This window comes from Triticum aestivum, chromosome 3A, assembly GCF_018294505.1.
Source record: "Triticum aestivum cultivar Chinese Spring chromosome 3A, IWGSC CS RefSeq v2.1, whole genome shotgun sequence".
NCBI classification, from domain to species: Eukaryota; Viridiplantae; Streptophyta; class Magnoliopsida; order Poales; family Poaceae; genus Triticum; species Triticum aestivum.
Window position 1 is genome coordinate 449,377,311 of NC_057800.1, and position 20,014 is coordinate 449,397,324.

The 20,014-nt window shown below is 43.5% G+C and overlaps 2 protein-coding genes across 2 annotated transcripts; one reads left to right on the forward strand and one right to left on the reverse strand.

Moving 5' to 3' along the window:
• The first annotated feature begins 10,185 nt into the window (after nucleotides 1–10,185).
• On the forward strand, nucleotides 10,186–13,235 carry LOC123061601 (transcription initiation factor TFIID subunit 7). Its single transcript, XM_044484768.1, has 5 exons — nucleotides 10,186–10,467; nucleotides 11,864–11,997; nucleotides 12,067–12,186; nucleotides 12,288–12,348; nucleotides 12,776–13,235. The coding sequence occupies exons 1-5, from the start codon at nucleotides 10,341–10,343 to the stop codon at nucleotides 12,925–12,927; spliced, it is 594 nt and encodes a 197-aa protein (XP_044340703.1). The 5' UTR covers nucleotides 10,186–10,340; the 3' UTR covers nucleotides 12,928–13,235.
• A 1,158-nt stretch (nucleotides 13,236–14,393) lies between these two features.
• LOC123058409 (transcription factor GTE4-like) lies at nucleotides 14,394–18,399 on the reverse strand. The gene is made up of 2 exons (XM_044481140.1): nucleotides 17,749–18,399; nucleotides 14,394–14,751 (listed from the first exon to the last, which is right to left on the reverse strand). The coding sequence occupies exons 1-2, from the start codon at nucleotides 18,364–18,366 to the stop codon at nucleotides 14,707–14,709; spliced, it is 663 nt and encodes a 220-aa protein (XP_044337075.1). The 5' UTR covers nucleotides 18,367–18,399; the 3' UTR covers nucleotides 14,394–14,706.
• Between the last annotated feature and the right edge of the window lie 1,615 nt (nucleotides 18,400–20,014).

Genomic DNA, 20,014 nt, shown 5'->3' on the forward strand with positions numbered 1-20,014 from the left:
GTGTATTAGGGGGGAGTTTTTTTGGGGGTGAGTTAAACAAGAAAAAACGCCAGGTGATGGTGGCTGAAATCCGTGCGTGGTTGAGTTGAAGGACTGATTTGGTTTTGTATTCCTTGGCGAGAAGATTGGGAGAGATCACTTCTAAGTTTCTGCTGATTCTATGAGGATTGCCCACGTGATTCTTCAATGACGAGGGTTTGCGTGTAGTTCTTGTTGGTTTGCATCTACAGATTGTAGACCTGCTGTTTCTAATTCCCAGGCTGCTCTTTTGATGTTGTTGAGTGGTGGAGATTAGAGATTATGTTTGTTGCTGCTGAGTTGGTACTGTAAAAGATTGAGAAAAGCATTCGAGCCAATGTTTTTTTGTTGTGCATCAAGTGATACCACATGATGCGACCTTCAACAGAAAAACGACGGCGCGAACAATTTCTCAGTTTTTCACAGTACAAATCAATTTATATATAGCAGCCTGACAACGATGTAGAATTAGGTTTACTAAGATGCAAACCCAACCAAACAACAAGCGAACCCCAAGATGACTGGAATTACCTGGACGATCTTTAGCAGATCACGTGTAGCAATTGGAGCAGCTCTCCAATTCACACGCACAAGAACAAACCACGATGGGTTCTCAACAGAAGCAAGAACACAGAATTGGCCGCCGCCACATCTCGACGATTTTCTGGTTTAATTAACTCCAAAACATAACCTGCTTGATACACGACCGGTTGGCCCTTTTAATAGTGCACACAAGCACAAGGTACAACTGACCTGAACTCTTTTTGTATGGGTCGAATACTAATTGGACTCCAACCTAATCATAGCCACGTTCTACTACTAGTACTAATCCAACTCTCCTAAATAATCACTGATTAATAATTTTAAAAATACGGCACACTGATCATAAAAGGCCAAAACAACTAGTACTACTTCCTTACACGTTCACGTAGATGGGTTTGCATGCATGGAGTTCTAAATTGTGGATCGACTTCCTCTGCTGCAACAAGCTAAACATGCCCAATAAAAATACGTTTTGCCATCTTGTCACAACGTACAAAGTTGTCTCTCAATTCAATTTCTTGATTGCCTTTACGCACAATAGTAACTTCTTTCTGTTTCTTTTTCTCATTGCGCTTGGCAGGAATTACATACTTTTCTGTCCTTCTCTGGTTGGTGTTATTGACCATACTTTTGGCGATAACACATGAGGTCACATCATCCTCCCTTCCTTGAAAGAAAACCGTCCTCGTTTTTGACCTATACTTTGCTGATTTTTTCTTGAACACTTCAACCGTACACTTTATAGTGTTTGCATCCTTGGGAAGAATAGCATAGAACTCATCCTTATGCATAAAAGTGTACGTGTTTGTTCGTCCATGATGAAGAGCGTTAACATCATGCTACCATGGACGCCCCAAAATAAGGTGAGAAACATGTAGTGGCATAACGTCGCATTCCACCTTATCAACATAGCCATCAACAGAAAAAGGCACCTTCACCCTATGTGTTACCTTCACTTTGCCCACATCATTTATCCACTTCATATAGTATGGTTTTGGGTGCTCCCATGTTGACAAAGAAAGAGACTCCACCACATCCTTGCTAATCATGTGCTAGCACTGCCGCCATCAATTATCAGTTTGCAAACCTCTCCCTTGATGATACATGCAGTTTGAAAAATACTCCGCCGTTGTCCTTGTTCAACAATGGTCTTGTCATCTCGCTGGACCTTATGTGCTAGCAAACTCTCCATATCAGGATCATCTTGAGGATAACATAGTATGGTATCACCATGACCTCTTTCAATTCCATCCTCTAACTTAGGCGTCTCATCTTCAGATTCTGAAATATATTCCGCATCAACAAGTAGAACCCTTCATTGATTGGAACATTCATGCTTCATGTGTCCACGTCCTCCACACTTGTGGCAAATAATATTACGATGATGAGATGATGACGCATTAGATGAAACCTGAGAAACCTCCTTTGGCGCAGCCGCCACTTTGCTCTGTTCAATGCCTCCCGACTTATAAGAAGGAGTCAGTTTAGCACTAAACCCACCATCAATAGGAGAAGAACCACGTCGCCCACTGTGTAAGTTGGACGAGTCTCTGAAGCTTGCTTCTCCAATACCCAACGTTCAGCACGCTCCGCTTGATGAAGCAACTCATGAATATCATTATATTGCATTAAATCAACACGGTCGTGAATCTTTTCTTCTAACCCCTCAAAGAAACGTACCATGGTCGCCTCCGCAGACTCACGCACAGCTGTACGGATCATCAAAACTTGCATCTCCTTATAGTACTCATCAACTGATTTTCGTACCTTGCACTAGATGATGCAGTCTACTATGAAGCTGGCGAGTGTAGTAAGCAGGCACAAAACGTTCCCTCATGATTCGCTTCATGTCAGCCCATGTCGCTGGTTGCTCATTAGTACGGTTCTTATTATCCCATCATACAAGAGCATACTCTGTAAATTCCATAGATGCAACATGAACCTTCTTCTCTTCGGAGTAGTTGTGACCGTCAAAAATCTGATTTACGTGCATCTCCCACTCCAAATATTTCTCCGGGTCAGCACAACATCCCGAGAATTCAGGTATGGTTATCTTGATTCGACCCAAACCATCATCCTCGTGGGCACCATTGCCGCCATAGTCACGGCGCTGCCCCGCATGGCGGTGAGCCCCAGCATCATGTCGTGGTCGGTGAGGTAAGCCTCCACGGGCATCGGAATCCTCAGAAAAATCACCATCATCATCATTGTCGCGGTCATGACGTCGTCGTGGTGAGCGGAACTGTCGGGGTGCCACATCTCTCGCCTGAAGGCGCTGAACTGCTGCGGTGAGCTGATTAAGACTCGCAGTCACCACCTGTAGACTATCAGTGCGCTGTCGGTCGTTGGCAGTCAAACGCTCATTCAACCTGTCCTCGACGCCAACAATATTTGCAGACAACTCCTCAACCCTTGTCCCAAGCTTCTTGTTCGCTCCCTTGATCGACATCAAATGGATACGTAAATCATCAATTATATTCAGATCCTCTGGAAGTTCATCGCCCTCCTCATGATCAGATTTCTCATGCTACGAATTCACCATCTTTCAAACAATTAAATCAAATAGTCGAGGAAAAAAAATTGTACCATGATCAACCTTGCTCTGATACCACTTGATGCGTCCGTCAACAGAAAAACTACGACGCGAACAATTTCCCAATCTTTCATAGTACAAATCAGTTTATATATAGCAGCCTGACAACGATCTAGAATTATGTTTACCAAGATGCAAACCCCAACCAAACAACAAGCGAACCCCATGATGGACGGAATCACCTGACGGTCTTTAGCAGATCACGTGTAGCAATTGGAGCAGCTCTCCAATCCACACGCACAAGAACAAACCACGATGGGTTCTCAACAGAAGCAAGAACACAGAATTGGCCGCCACATCTCGGCGATTTTCTGGTTTAATTAACTCCAAAACCTAACCTGCTTGATACACGGCTGGCTGGCCCTTTTAATAGTGCACGCAGGCACAAGGTACAACCGACCTGGACTCTTTTTGTATGGGCCGAATACTAATTGGACTCCAACCTAATCATAGCCACGGTCTACTACTAGTACTAATCCAACTCTCCTAAATAATCACTAATTAAATAATTTAAAAATATGGCACACTGATCACAAAAGGCCAAAACAACTAGTACTACTCCCTTACACGTTCACGTAGATGGATTTGCATGCATGGAGTTCTAAATTGTGGATCGACTTCCTCTGCTGCAACAAGCTGAACATGCCCAATAAAAATACGTTTTGCCATCTTGCCACAACGTACAAAGTTGGCTCTCAATTCAATTTCTTGATTGCCTTTACGCACAACAGTAGCTTCTTTCTGTTTCTTTTTCTCATTGCGCTTGGCAGGAATTACATACTTTTCTGTCCTTCTCTGGTTGGTGTTATTGACCATACTTTTGGCGATAACACATGAGGTCACATCAAGAATCCTAAAAACTGCCATTTTTGATTGTTAAGGGTCTAAGCACCCCTCCTCTAGACCCCTCTTCTCGATCTTTCAATGTCGTTGTAGTACTCTGGTGCGAGATGGGTCCCATGTGCAGAGACTATATATGCAGATGTTACAGTTGCCAACATGGCATTTATGTAGTTACTAGGGAACTCATGCTAAAGTTACCGGCTCACTCGTGCTATAGTTACGAGGATGGCCATACTAAAGTTACCAGGCCTCTCTCGTGCTAAATTTACTAGGCTACTCATGATATAGTTACCAGTTGCCCATATTAAAATTGCCAAACTTCCCATGCTACAGCTACTAGGCCGCTCATGCCATAGTTACTAGGCTGCTCGAGTAGCCACTCCATTACTAATATCATCTATAGTTACCAAACATGATGCCAATGGTGGACTAGAGAAATCCAACAAAAATACCAAGGGAAGATAATTTTTGCTGACATGGAAGTAAAAAAAGGTTCAAATATCATGCTCATGTATAATTAACAGCAAACTGAAGGTGTCTGAGTTGGTTATTGGGTTGAGTAACAACCTAGCAAACCTAGGTAAAAATCATCTTCCAAGCATTTTCTTTCTCTCGTCCATCAAGGCTAACCACAATATTAACATAGCAGAGTCATCTAACGACAACGTGGATGGGCGAAAAATGGAAAAAGCAAAACCATTCAACCACCTGAGGTACAATGCGAACGATGAACACAAAAAATTCAGAAAAAGACTTTAAAAATGGGCCAAAAGGTTAATTTTTCATTAGTAGACATTAGTTCCTTCATGGTGAGTTGGTTGTTGGGTCATATTTAGAATCTAGGAGGTGTGAGTTCAAAATCTGGAACACCCACCTTTTTCGCGACATGTATTGTACACTAACACGCAATTGTTTTTCACAGCATGTACTAGCTATACCCGCGCGGCGCCACGCCGCGCCCGGTTGATACTTAGTGTTTGTAGGTGGCATCTTTGTTGTACACATTGAATTTTAAATTAAAATAACGAAATTATGAGAATAATGTTGTATTCTCAACAAATAAGTAATATATAGAAGCAAACTGAAAAGGATAAATTTATTGTCACTATTCGTGATGCATTCTAGATCGATAACAGACGCTATGTAAAGTTTGCATCGGTCAAACAATATAAATTGATGAAAATGTACTCTCTTTCTCTCTCTCTCTCTACTCACAAAAACACATGTTTTACATACTGGGTCTCAAATTCATCAACACTAAATATACAAGTGCACAGATAAGTGCTCTACAGGTTCGTACAAACTGAAGAAATTCATTGCCACTGAACAGAAGTACTACAAAACATACAAAGTCATTGGCACCGAACATCTAATTCCCTGTTGTACTACTTCCTTGTTCACCAAGGGCTGATTAATCTGCATCACATGATTGATAGATTGACAGCCTATAATTATATTCATTTTTTTTATAAAGAATGTGCTTTTTTTTTTGTTAAAATTGTGCTAGTGTCATGGTGAAACAGATTGCATAGATGGTTGATTTTTCATTGTGAAAAATATTGTGTAAAAACATTTCACTATATTTGTCCATTATTCTCCTCAAACATGGATCACTGATATGTTTTTATTTGGTTAGATTGACGGTTTGGCAAAAAAATATTAAAATAGAAGATGATAACTCGGCCAGCTTACACCAAGTCGGACACCGAAGTGGTTTTCGATTCCACCACAAACCTAGGAACTAACCGTTACTCTCTCCAAATCTGTGGAGCATCTCATCCTTTGTAGCGATCTGGTATCAACACACGGGACTGGCATCATATAAGAAAGCCAACATGATAAGATCACACCCGTCAGGAAAAAGGCAGAGATTTTTTTGTTACTCTTCCTGCTTCTTTTCAACTTCCTCTTTTACCAGATCAAAGTAAGGCGATCTGCAGTTACCAAAAGGATAGGTAAAGATCATGATTGTTTAGTTAATCAAGCAATGGTGGTGCAATACTAAACAAAGATAACAAACGGCAACCACGGTGATCATTCTATGAAATAGTATATGATAACATCATACATTTTCGCAGTACAATCAAAAATAAAATGATTACTTATAGGAAAATGCATTATTTTCTGTTTTTTAGTACTTCGGGGAGGACAAATAGTGTAACATGACACCAGATCAGCAACTTCCTTGAATCTGACATGCTTATATCATTTCATAATATGGCCTTGCACTTGAGATTCCAAATAAAAGAATGGTTGGCCGTTTCTTCGAGTTAATTATAATATAGACAGATACTCCCTCCGTAAACTAATATAAGAGTGTTTAGAATACTAAAGTAGTGATCTAAACACTCTTATATTAGTTTACAGAGGGAGTAGTATACAATATAGGCTTGCACACAAGACTCAAATGGGAACATGGTAAGCCGTTTCTTCTAGCTAGTTGTTCCATTGACAAAAATATAATGGAAAATATCATCATGATCTATACCAAGTGCAAGGTACATGTGCAGAACAAACTATAGAAGGGATACCATAGAACAGTAGAGAAAAATCAGTCCTACACCTCACCAAAGTCTTTCTTAGCCTGTTCTGTCTTCCCTTCCTCCTGAAGTCTCGTATGTATTTCCTTCTAAAGCCTCATACAGTGCGCTTGAGATATATTCTTTTCAAGCTCCTCACTCAAAGAGCAAAAGAAATGTAATAAAAAATCACGAAAAATAACACTACTGCATCGGTAATGTATTCATATGGGGCCTTGCAAATAGGTGTAAATTTCAAAAAGAAAAGTTCTGTTTATCTTTTCATCGTCTTTTCTGGCAAGAACTTGGTGGATTATAAACTATCTATATAATGTGATCGTTATGAAAAAAATAAACACGATATATTTGACACAAGAACACGACAAAGGGGGAAATTTCCTTCTCCAACAAGGCATATAGAACTGTCATTAAAAAAGAATGGCAATTGCCCAGCAAACCTATGGAGTAGTCGATAATCCTATTGTCAGCTCATTTCACACACGAATTTCACATACAGTAGTATAGAGTTCTCTTTGTTAATAAATTAGGCCATGTTTGCAGGCATTAAACATCTTATAGTCCAGTCTAATGCCAATTCAAAATTGACACGGCTGCGCAATACTGCAGAGGAAGAGACCCGCATGATATGCACGTCTACCATGATATGCACGTCTACCATCTTGTACATCTGAAAATGCTTGTACAGTGTGCTGCCTAAATACAATCTGATCTAGGTACAAAACTTAAGCAACTTAGACTATCAGGGAGTTAAATCACAAAATCTATTGACCCATATATCTAACAAAAGAATAAGAATTATCAACATCGGTCCAATCTGGAGTAAGTTTATAAACTGGACTATCATCAAATCTTCTCAAAAATGAAAATGATGCTTTGCTAACTGGATGAAAAAAAGATACAGCAGCTCACTGTTACATATCACTAACCATAACTGCCATAGAGCAGGAATCTTGTTCATATAAATTGAATTTATATGTACTAATTTATGGCCACTATAAGAGATGACTACACACCAAAGGAAAACTCCAATGAGATCGACCGCTGACATATTGTCACTAAAAATATGTAACCGCTGAAAGGAACATGATATAGAGTATTTGAGGAGATGGACAAAGGAACATAGTTGAAGGCAGCATCTAGTTTTTTGAGCCTTGTCATTTTGATTCTCATCGTAACTCCAAACCTGTTACAACATAAGATTTGTCTATGCTCTCAGCTGTAACAATTATCTTTTTTGTCACAAACTCTTCAGCAAAACAACAACAATCAATTGTGAGTAAAAACTAACTGGCAATCTGATTCATTCATATAAAATGAAGTAGGTGTTCATGGAACCAAATATCTAGTACGATGTAGCACACTGTGAGTCAAGTCAATTTCTTTATGCAACTACATAATCAGCAAGATCTATTCTGTGACCTTCACCGGCAAATTTTCTGATCTGCTACCTTATCTTCATCTACAGCTCCAAAACAACATAAAAGGGAAAAGAGAAAACAAATTATGTGCAGCCAAGAAGGAACTTGAGGCTTGAGATATTTCTGACATGTAGATTTTTAATGAGCAGGCTACTGTACAGAGGAGATGCTACGGCAAATGTAAAAGAGGAACCATCAGAAAAGGGAGAGGCAGAGAGAGATGCCCTATGAGAAGGTTGGAGAGAAGCGCCCGTGGGAGGATGTGGGCAGCAGACATAGGAGGGGCAGGGGGGAGCTGCACGGGAGAGGCAGAGAAGCGCTATTGAAGGTAGAGAAGAAGCATGATGGAAGAGGTGGGGAGCAACCATGGGAGCGGCCATGGGAGGGGAAGGAGGAACAACGGGAGAAGGGGAATGAGGAAGAAAACTTGAGGGGCCGAGAAAAATCACCTGATTCGGCATAGGCGATTGCTTGGCGCGCGGGGCTGCACATCCTCATCTTCTGCTTTAAAGCATTAAGCGAGCAGACGCCGCGTCTGAGCTACTTTGAAACATGGACAGAGGGAGGAGGCACGGCCGATCAAAACATAAAAAAATCGAATACGCACGAATGTGCGTATCATATATTATAGAAGGAAAGGGTAAAAACACTCCACAAATGAGATTACATTGTTATATACAGGAAGCCCTCGGCCATCCCACTCGACCACTACTCCTTTAAGGACTACTCACTATTCTCCCACACTGCAAGTCCCAGCACAAACGCTTCGACTTCCCCTCGCAGTAATCCTGCCTGTCTCCATGCTCTGACTTCGCGTTCAATGGCCTTGAGCACCTTGTGTGTGGATGGCACCTCTCCGTCGAATACCACTGCATTACGGTGAAGCCACGGCTCCCAGAGGACCAAGATAGAGATTGTCCTAGCGAGCTTCCGATGATGACCAATTTCTTCCTGCCTGATGCACCACTCCGGAAGGGACTCCGTCACCGTTGGAGCCGATCAAAACATGAAATCGGGGCAAGCAGGAAGAAATCGCACGAACGCTCAACACCGACTGGATTTGTTCGCCGCTCGACATGGATCAAAATTAATAAATTACTACTACATTCGTGTGTGCTTACAGGTGAACTACAGCTCGCTGGGATGGATCTAGACGACGCCCTGTCCCATGGCCATCAGATGTCCGCGATGCTCCAATCCAAGGCTAATTCACTCTGGAAGTTCCCTCTCAGGCTCCAACCGCCGCCGGTGGAAGAACTTGATCGAGATCTCGGGGCCGCCATGGGAAGAGCTGCGGTAGACGTGGCAATCTTCCTCAATGATCGGGGCGTGGAAGAGGACGCCGGCGGACGGGACAACGCTGCCGCCGCCGCTCCAGCACTCGATCGTGCTTCTGTGGCTCGAGGTAACCATCCCCACCACGTCGGTTGCGCTTCCTGTACGCCATCTCCGATGGCTCCCCTGCCACCAGCTCGGCCATGGAGAGAGGATATGCGGAGAGGGGCTGCGCCGAGAGGGGAGACAGGAGCTCGAGGTGAGGTGAGGAGGGCCGGGAGGAGGCGAGATAGGGACCGTCAGCTAGGAGAAGAGTCACTTTTTATAGTCGTCTACGGCGGTGCGACGGTCGCGCTGGATTGGACGGGATCCTTCTAGCGAGCTCGCTAATCCTGACAGATCTCGAGAAGAGCTGGGACAGCGACAGCACAAACGGACCGACAACGGCCGAACAGCAGAAAGCGACGCAACAAATGGACCAACAGCGACTAGCGCAAACAGCGGACCTGACAGCGACACAGAAGAAATCCAACGGCCAATAGAAACGAAAGGAACAACCACGCCAACCTACCCCACATGCAATCAAAAATGCTAAACCCACCAAAGGAATCGTCACACCAGTTCAAAAAATTTGAAACAAAAAACCGAAGCCACAACGCGTTTCTACCCCGCCCCGTACCAAAATAATACCACGCGCCAGAACCAAAACTCACCAAAAGTCACTTTCATCCAAATGGCTGAATCTCAAGGCAAAAACTTTGCCTGGAATAGAGGCTTGGGTATTGTATACCTACATGAAATTATTTTTCACGGCACGTACTGTTTAGGTGATCGCGTTCATCGATGGCAATCGTTCGGCGCTACCCCTAAAAGCCGAACGCTCATCAGTTAGTACAGTTCATTTCCATTTTTTTAAAAATAGGATATTGTAAGTCCAACGGACCTACCGTTCAGCGTCCTATCCACCGGAGCCGCCAAAGCAAATGAAGCGGACGAGGGGGAACTCTCTTCTTCTGGGACAAACAAACAAAGGGGAAAGGGTAGCTATCCTTCGAACTCGCCCCGTGTAGGAATCTTGTACAGAGTTCGATTCTCGGCGGTGGAATTGCCATGGACGAGCAGTTCATCCTCCGCGTGCCCCCATCCGTGGCGGAGCAGATCGAGCGGCTTATGAACGAATCTGCCGCCGGCTCATCCTCCAACCCCGACGACGCCTCCCTCGACCTCTCCTTCTCAGGTGCCCTCCAATTCTCTTCCTCCCCACCCCGCGAATTCTACTTCCTGTTTCCGCGGGAAATTGGTGTATGGCAGTAGAACTGCGGATTTGTGATGGCAACAGAGACGGGTATTTCGCGGCGAATACGCTGCAACAGCGGCGCTTAATTGTCGGATAGTTCGTTGGCAGAACAGCATGCCCGCACGCTGTTTGACGAACTGCTCAACCCATGCACCTTGAAGGCTACCGAGGGGCATTCCGTTCAGTGATGACTATCGGTTGTGGTTTGGCGCGCGCGAATGCCACAGCGTGTGTGGAATGGGCATTGCGGATACCCTGCCCTAGGGGATAATCTCGCACTACTGACTGGCATCATGGTGTGTGTTTAGTTTTCTCAGTACTTCGGAGCGAATGGTCCAGATTAATATTGACAAAGTGTAACCGTGAGTAGGGGGCTGTTGTAGTTATCGATGTCCTAAATTTGTTTTGCAGTGATAGGTAGGTTAGAATGTGTTGATAGCAGATTGGTCAGTTGTAACTGTCTCATTAACACAATACAAATATCCTGCTTGTTGACGCAGATTAATAGATAATCGAATATCAATGTAACACAAAACTTTACGTCTGTGTAGTTTCTTTGTAGCTTAACCGCTGTTGAATTATGAGTTCTTACCTGCGGATGAGATGAGACCAATTTCAGTTTCTCACTTAATTTTTGTCTGTGTTTGTATTCCCTTCTTCACAAGTTACTGAGATTGCATGTCTACGCTCAGATGTGCTTAACTTGGCTTATATGAACAAAACCATGAAACCAGTCAGTATCAGTAATAAAAGGGAATTTTGGATTCAGTAAATATATATACTCCCTCTGTTCCAAATTACTTGTCATGGTTTTAGTTCAAATTTGAACTAAAACCACGACAAGTAATTTGGAACGGAGGGAGTATCTCTAAAAAAAAAGGGCAACCTGGTGCATGTAGCTCCCGCTTGCGCAGGGTCCAGGGAAGGGTCCGACCACTTTGGGTCTATAGTACGCAGCCTTTCCCTACATTTCTGTAAGAGGCTGTTTCCAGGACTTGAACCCATGACCTCATGGTCACAAGGCAGCAGCTTTACCACTGCGCCAAGGCTCCCCTTCGGAGGGAGTATCTCTGAAGAGCTTAATTCGTTTCATTGTGGCATGCCTGGCTCGTACTAGACAACCTCTGCAATTATAGCCTTAAATGCTGATTACCAAACTTTCTATGTAACACTGTATGTGTGCATATTCAGTTTATTCACTCGTTTCCAGTAATAGTACAACTCAGTGGTCTCTCTTGATTATAAGGAACACAATACAGGTCTACGATTGTTATCAGGAACTGAACTTTACCTAATCCTTATTGCCTTCTCGTTGATGGCATTTTTCTTCCTACAGAGGATGGAAGGAGTGGCACATTTATGATTGGTAACCAGAGGTTTCCTGCATCTCTCTTGGATCTCCCAACCGTTGTGGAGTCATATAAGACATATGATGATTCCTTTTTAGTTAAAACTGCTGATATTGGTCAGGTAAAAGTGAAGATTTATGTATATATCTTGTTAATTTGTAGGCCTCATAATCATTTTAAACTGGAACAGATGATAATGGTAAGAGAAGAAGATGATCCTGCTCCAGAAGGAGTTGAATACAAGCATGGACTTACTCCTCCAATGAGGGATGCACGCAGGCGACGTTTTCGCAGAGAGCCTGACTTGAGTGTATATGAAATTGACTACCTTTCAGCCATATTTGTTTCCCATGTTGATGAAAACACACTGTTAATCAGGACGCTAAAGATTGCATGCACTCATTTCTGCAGGCAGAGCTTGTTCACCGAGTTGAGAAGGATCTTATAAGTATTATGCAAGGAGTGCCTGTCAGTATCCTTTTGGTCCGTGTGATTTGCCAAATGCATCTTAGATTGCAATGGAACAAATGACTAGTAATTTGTTTTGTTCTGTACTGTTTAGCTGGTAGTTTTGCACTTCCATTGCCTCATCAACTTCCTGATGAATAAACTGCTTGCCCTTTACTTTAGAAACCATGATGTCTATATGTAGTTCCCTTGTTGATAAGGATAATGCTGAGAATCTCTTAAGCATGTGATTATAGTGATTGCCTATAGAGGTTTCCAAACCTAACCTTCAAAACTTGGAATGAACCTAACCTTCAAAACTTGGAATGCCTTGTCGAAAGGTGTTTTGTATCATGACTGCATTGCGTCCATGGGTCAAACCATCATAAAAGGAAACTTTGCCGTTTATATGCAGATCTGTCTATGTATAAAGTTCTTTAACTTGTTTATAGACCAGAATGTTGGTGTAGCTGGAGGCGGTGAAGGTGGTGACCGCAAGAAGGCTGCACCAGCTCCTGCACCCAAGCCTGACGTTCAAGAGCCTGCTGCAAATGGCGAAGAAGCTGAGGCTGATCGGAGCGACTCTGATGAGTCGGACAGCTGAAGTGGACCAGAATAGGTAGTGCAGCCTCAGTTGGCTGATCAAACCCAGTGTATGTATTAGGCGATTCAGATCAAAGAACGCACACTTTTACCAAGCAAGTGTGCTTGTTGTCTTCTACTGTACTGATTATCATCTCATCAGTAACAATAAGAGTGTGACTTTCCATCATGGTGGAAGAGTGTCCGTATCCTCCCATAAGGTGGTGCTCGAGTCCTTATTTGTTCAGCCAGATGTTGATTACAACAGTGCTGCAATGTTGCTGTTTTCATAAGATTCAGTTGTGAATGCTGAAGATTTCATGTGCTTCATTTTGTTGCACCGCTATTCGTGAGGAGGGGGGGGGGGGGGGGGGGGGGGGGGGGGGTTCCAGATCCTAATTCTCTTGTCACAAAGGCATTCGAATTCTTTTTTCTTCTAAACAGGCATAATCCCTTTCCATTGAGTTATAGGGGGCGGGAAAGGGGATGCAAGTTCAACGCATAGCCAGGAAATCCAGCACAGGTGCTTGTCATCGAAACACCCGTTATGGGGACGAGAACACGACGCGACACCAAAATCCATCTATCCTATTAACACTTTGAACGCCCATGCAGGAGCACCACAAGGCAAAACACCCACACAGGGGCAAGGTCACTCACAGGTATCAGGACTAAACCCAGGAACACAAGACCACCTACTGAAACAAAATAAGACCATCACCAGCAACAGAATCAGTTGCACATCCTGCCATCAGCCTAGCCTGAACGCTGTTGTGCTGCTACACAGATCCTCATCATCTTGTTGGCGTTGTCCTTCAGCATCATGGCTCCTCTCCTCAGATCGTCCCCATCGCCATGTTTCGGCATCCCTGCCCAGTATAATAAAGAAGCACAGGAAGCAAAGACAATTTCAAATGGAGATTTAGGAAACTTAAACTGGAATGTCGTCCTATTATGGCAGTTCCATATAGCCCAGCAAACAGCAGCTAAACTGACAGTATAAAAAGATTTCCCCTTCTGGGAAGAAAGCATAGCACCAAGCATAGAACTGCCGAATGTTTTAGTACCAAAAACTGAAGCGACAGGCAATTCTGGCCATTGGACATCCATATAGCCCAGCAAACAGCAGCCAAACTGACAGTATAAAAAGCTTTCCCCTTCTGGGATGAAAGCATAGGCATAGAATTGCCGAATGTTATTAGGGCATAAATCAGCACAAAAAACTGAAGCAACAGTCCACCAGGCAATTCTGGCCATTGGACATCAAGGCGTTCGACTTGATCTGGTAAAACAAAAGAGCATCCGCTCTTCCTGCTTTGGCTGCTGTCTGTGATCCTCTTCCCAGGTACTTAACTTAGGAAGTAAAATAAGACAGAGATCACTGAACAAAGACTTTCTGAAGTTACGGTCCAGTGGTCCATGTTACATTTTCCCCTCCAAATCCAGATACTTCGATTGCATTGTCACCAATCTTTTGAGCAGTGCAATTGACGGCACAAAACCCACCCACAAAATCATATACTTAATGAACAATCCAACAACATGAGTTCCACACATCCTTGCAGTTCTTCAGTATCATCACAAGTCTAAAGTCTAATTCAACATACCAACAAACAGAATAACCACCATCAATACAAACCCCAAAATTACAACAACAAAAACAACAACAGACACTGGGGTATTCATACAAATCCATGTTACATCCTCTTAGAAATCATGCTGATGCTCATTCGCAAAAGAGGGAAGCCATGTTTTAAGTCAACAGCATTCTGGAACCGAGAGACAGTTGATGGCGGTAAAATCATGCGGCGCCACATCCAGTTTGATTATCCAGCACTCCTGCATCCTGCAACCAAAAAGGGCAACATTGAGATCCAAGGCAGAACGAAATATTACAAGTAGAAGCAAAGATATGATCATGTCAAAGTGTCTGCATTTATACTACTTCAAAAAATCCTGGCAATACTTGTAGCTGTGATGTGCACATTTACGTCAGTGTCAACTATCAGGAGAACAGTTTACAAAAGAAGGAAAACAAAGAAATCTAGGTATAAGATTTACAATGTCAAATACAAAACATTACTATGATTGTCTCATGCTTCAAAGCATCCTAGCAGCACTTGGAAATGCAAGTAGCAGACATGCAGCAACTCCACATGAATAATATGGACCACAAACTAGTATTTGTGGTAGATTTCCTTTCCATTAGTGTGCGCAAAAAAAGAAGCAAATTTTCAAGCCTCAAAATGCCAAATCAACTAGATTAGTGATCATGACTACTCAAAACACAAGTCACTAACAAGGTACAGATCCACAAACTCTCAGTTCAAATCCAACAGACTATATTCAACAATATTACTAGTATTTTGAAACATTATGTCAAAAGCTCCCTTTGTTCACAAATGTACAACCATTGGAAGTTGTGACAGATTCATGGCCGGCTAAAAATGTGGGTTGATGAGATGGTTAGAGACTTAGTGTTCTTCGGGATGTGGTTGCAAAGCCGGTTAACCCAGGTCAATGACCCAGCAATAAAGCTCTTTATTCTTAAGTAACAATTTTATTCTAATCCAGGTATATATTTAGGAGCTCTCTGATGAGTACCAGAGGTAGTGGCTTCAGGTCCCGGTGACTATGGTTGAAAACTTGAAATCATCATACTTAAATCAAAATGAAAGTCTCATCATCTCTCAGCATTCAATTCCCTCTCCAGACAAAACAACCTACCAGTTATCAGGCAGCAAGCTTATCTTAATAGCTAAGGAAAACTGCCAGACCAGACCTATATTACTACTATGCTACAAGACACAAGGATTACGCTAACAATATCCAAAACATTCAGGTATTTCACATCTCACAGTACACGGTGAATCAGCTAAAACACAATATGCCTACTTCTCAGTTCTCACAGCTTTAGGAGGATCTCGAACAATCATCCTGTGTATGTTCCTCGGAGCATATATAACATAGCATGGTCTGGGAAAACAAAATTATCACATGGCATTCTAAAGCCTGGAATAACATATTTTACTGTAACATATTCTAGATAGCTCATAAATTCTTTGGAGTAACTTTTCCATGCCAATCTAACATTATCACTAATGCATCTCACAGAAAACAATGAAAATCTTCCAATTAGCTACACGAGGGAAGAATGACAAAGCACGAACTCCAACGATCAGAACATACAACTCCTTGATGAGAGTATTCAATTTATGATCCAAGGGCTATGGGCAGGATGAACTGCAGCCAATCTGGTTCGTCCACACAAAATCTAATAGGTGAAATCCTAGAAAGAGCGAATTGCGCTATTAATACAAGAAGTTGTCCAGGAAGTTCGGTTCCATACATCAAGTATCAAATTTTACACTTGGGTACATGATGTTGCATTAATGGTATAAAATAGCTCAGCCCAACCACGTGAGGCCAACGGGGCACGCCATGGGGTCGTTTGGATTATAGCCCCAAGCTGCCGCGCCAAAAAAATTGGGGTTCATTGCTAAGACGAGCAGCCGCTTGGATGGACGCCAAATTTTGGGAGCCACGCCAATATTGGGCAGTTCAATTTTTACGCCCACGAGCGGGCGAAACGCTGGCGGCAGATTCTCTCACCAACATATTAGTGCGCCAGCTATTGGCAGGGCGTGCGCGGGTGGAAACCAAACAGTCCCATGTACCAATTCGAGCGTCAAATCCCTAGTTCAATCACCATTCCTCTCGTACCCAAATCCAGCGGCAGCACTCACGCCACCCCTCTCGCACATGTCCCCTATCCCACTCACTCAACCCAGGGACGACGACATGGCCAAACAGCGAGGCAGAGCCAGAGGACGGCGCTGCACATGCCATTGGTGAAGTGCGCGTCTTGCCAGAGAAAAACCATGGTGATGTATTTCCAAAGTGAACTGATGAACATCATTTCTTACATTGCAAGACACGATTGAAAGATGTCGACTTTCTAAATACTTGCATGAACATATGTGAAAAAAGGGCATTGTAATCCTAACAGAGCAATCTATCAAAACAGTAAACTACTGATGCATTTATCACCTGATATAGTACAACAACATTCGCAAAACTACTACTGCCTCCGTCTCAAAATATAAGACGTTTTGGCAGGCCAGTTTAGCCTACAAAACCCTATATTTTGAGAGCCTACAAAAACGTCTTATATTTTGAGATGGAGGTAGTACCATTAACTACCAATTACAGAGAGATTAATCAAGAGCATGAAACCCCAGTTGAAATTGACAGAACGAACCGCAAAGAGCACAAAAAAGTGAAAAACTACAAGCCACAACCACAACTAATTCTGGCTGCACACACGTCCCTTCCGCTCCCCCTCACGTGCCGCTCACGCGAGAAAAATACCGCCCAAACGCTCCAGATCAAAGTGGCATTCCACGTCGGCATCGCGTGAGTGAGTGGGGCTGTTTTGTAGTACCATTTATACAGCATCATGTACCCAAGTGTAAACTACTAAACTTTGATACTTGATGTATGAAACTGAACTTCTTGGACAACTTCTTGTATCAAGAATGCAATTCAGTCTCCCAGAAAGGCATAGTGACAATACCACTACCGATTCCAAAATGACGAAAATATTCACCCTGCTGTCCCCCAAAATGGGAATTTCTTCACACTGATATTACTAGATCATCAAGAAATAGGTAATGCAAGCATGCCCCACGAAATTCCATCGTTAACACAGCCTACACGAGCACGTTTGGACAAGATCGCTAAACAACATTGCAATAAAGATGGGCAAGATTGCTACCAAGCATCGCAAAATTATACTGCCCAAATCAGAAACACAAGGAGTGCAAATGGACAAAATAATTACCTTCCTCATAGTGGCGAGAGCGAGCAGCCACTCGAGCTTGTCAAGAGTCGCCTCGTCGGCCTTGTCCAAATCCACCTCAACCCTCCCATCCACCTCCTGGATCCACCCGCCTACGTCCTTCATAATGACGGCCGCTTTGTACTGCAAGTCCACCGGCAGCCGCGGCAGCTCATCCTTGAGCCTTGCCCTGCGCTCGACGACCGGCGGTGGCGACTGGAGCGTTGCAGAAATGGAGGCCCACCCTGACTCGAAGATGCGAGAGAGCACATCAGCACTCTTATACACATCATCGCCCTTGTAGTTGTAGGTCATGGCGTTGCGGAAGGTACGCCGGACATCACTGGCAAAGCAGAGCGGGTTCTGGTAGCGACGCCGTTCAAGGCGGCGGCGGACGGTGCCGAGATCCATGGGTTGGCGGATTTCGGAGTGGTAGTTGCGGAGTCCGAGTTCGTATGTATCCACCGGCTTGGCGAACACCCACCCGTCCTCATGTTGCAGCAGCTCGTCCAGCAGCACGCGGCAGCGTTCGAGGGCACGGGGAAGATCGGCGGCGGCAAGGTAGTTCGCAGGTTTAGGGAAACCGGGCGGCGCTCCGTCCGGGCTGCTTTGGGACGCCATAGCTAGGGCCGGCCGAGAGGATTTGGGTGGGAGTCAAATTTGGATCAGTTTCAAAACCACGAATCCGGATGCCGAACCCTTTTATAGGACACGGCTAGGAATGAGACAGGTGCATGGCCCTTGGATCAAGTTATTGTGGACCGTCAGATTTACCTCCTCAAATTACCACCCTCTTTTTTTTCCAAATCTCAAATTACCACCCATCTTCTTGTGGTTTTCAAACTATAAACATCCTTGAAGCATCGATGCTTTCAAGTGTGCTCCCCATAATTACTACTATAGGATTAGATCTAGTAGCTTTCTCTGATCACGCATCTTTCAATAAATACTCTAGATAAACAATAATTAATCCTGATATTGGAGGAAGCAAATATTGCTGTATTTAGAAACATAAATTTTGTGATGGTTGAAGCATGAACGTACCCAATCATTGTAATAATACCAGTGAAGCATATGTGTGAGTACATAGTCAGAACAATGCAATCCTGCATTTTTTTTTGTGGGGACTACCCTTCATGCTTCGTTCTTAGTGCTTCATTTTATGCTTTGAAGCATGTATTGTTGGATTTGGATGTAAAGTTATATTTGCTGCTATGAAGCATGCATGGTTGGACTTGGAATTGGATTTTTATGAAAGGTGAAGCATGAAAAGTATAGTGCCAAAATATTTTTCATTGTGGTCCAAGGAATGAAGCACACATATATGTACTAGCTAGGAGCATACTGTGTATGAGTTTGAAACATGCCATATCTTATACTGATGCATGCACACACGTAGGTATTAGGAAATATATTGTGTTTGTGTTCGAAGCACATCACATATAATATTGAAGCACTAAGCCAATGGAAGCACACATGTATGCACTAGGTAGCTTGGTGTGCAAAATACCGAAACTTTTCATCTATGCTAATGAAGCACTTATTTTACATGCATTCAAAACACATGTGAGATAGTCTTCGAGGAGTGTTGGTAAGATTATTGGAGCGGCTGAGGGGGGGGGGGGTGATGGTGAGGCGGGATCAGCAACGAAATCCCTGTTGCGGTCATCATCCCCGACGTCGTCGATGTTCCGATCTTCCCATGGTGAAGGGACCGCGACTGCCTACGTTTGCGATGGTGTTGGGGTAGCACTGGCGAACGTGGTATGTGGTGTTGGAGGTGGATCACTGGATAATGTCAAGGAAGCACAATCTCGTTGGCACCATAGCCGCATCGAGGAAGAGTGGAGGGGATCAAATCTGGGCGACATGGTGAGGTGGATTGCAACCACGAGATGCAATGGACTTAATCTGAGTTACGTTGTTGGAGAGAACATGTGCAACGCAAGTGAACAGTGGGCATGGCAATGAGGTGGGCTGCAATCCAAAGAGAGATGAACGGGATTGAGGATTAGTTAAAGGAGAGAAACAGACAAGAGGAATTGGCGGGTTTAGGCAAACATGACTACATAAAATAGGAGGTTAGAACGAGGTGAAGGATTTCACTCAGACATTTCGGCCGTGGGATTAAAGCCGAGTCAACGGTGAACGAGAGGTCTAGTGCATAGTTCCTGTCAGACTATAGATAGGAAGGGTTTTCCTACTCTTATATGCTGGAATTAAATTTCGAAAGCCGAAGCTAAACGAGTAGCTCATGACTCGGCTCGAA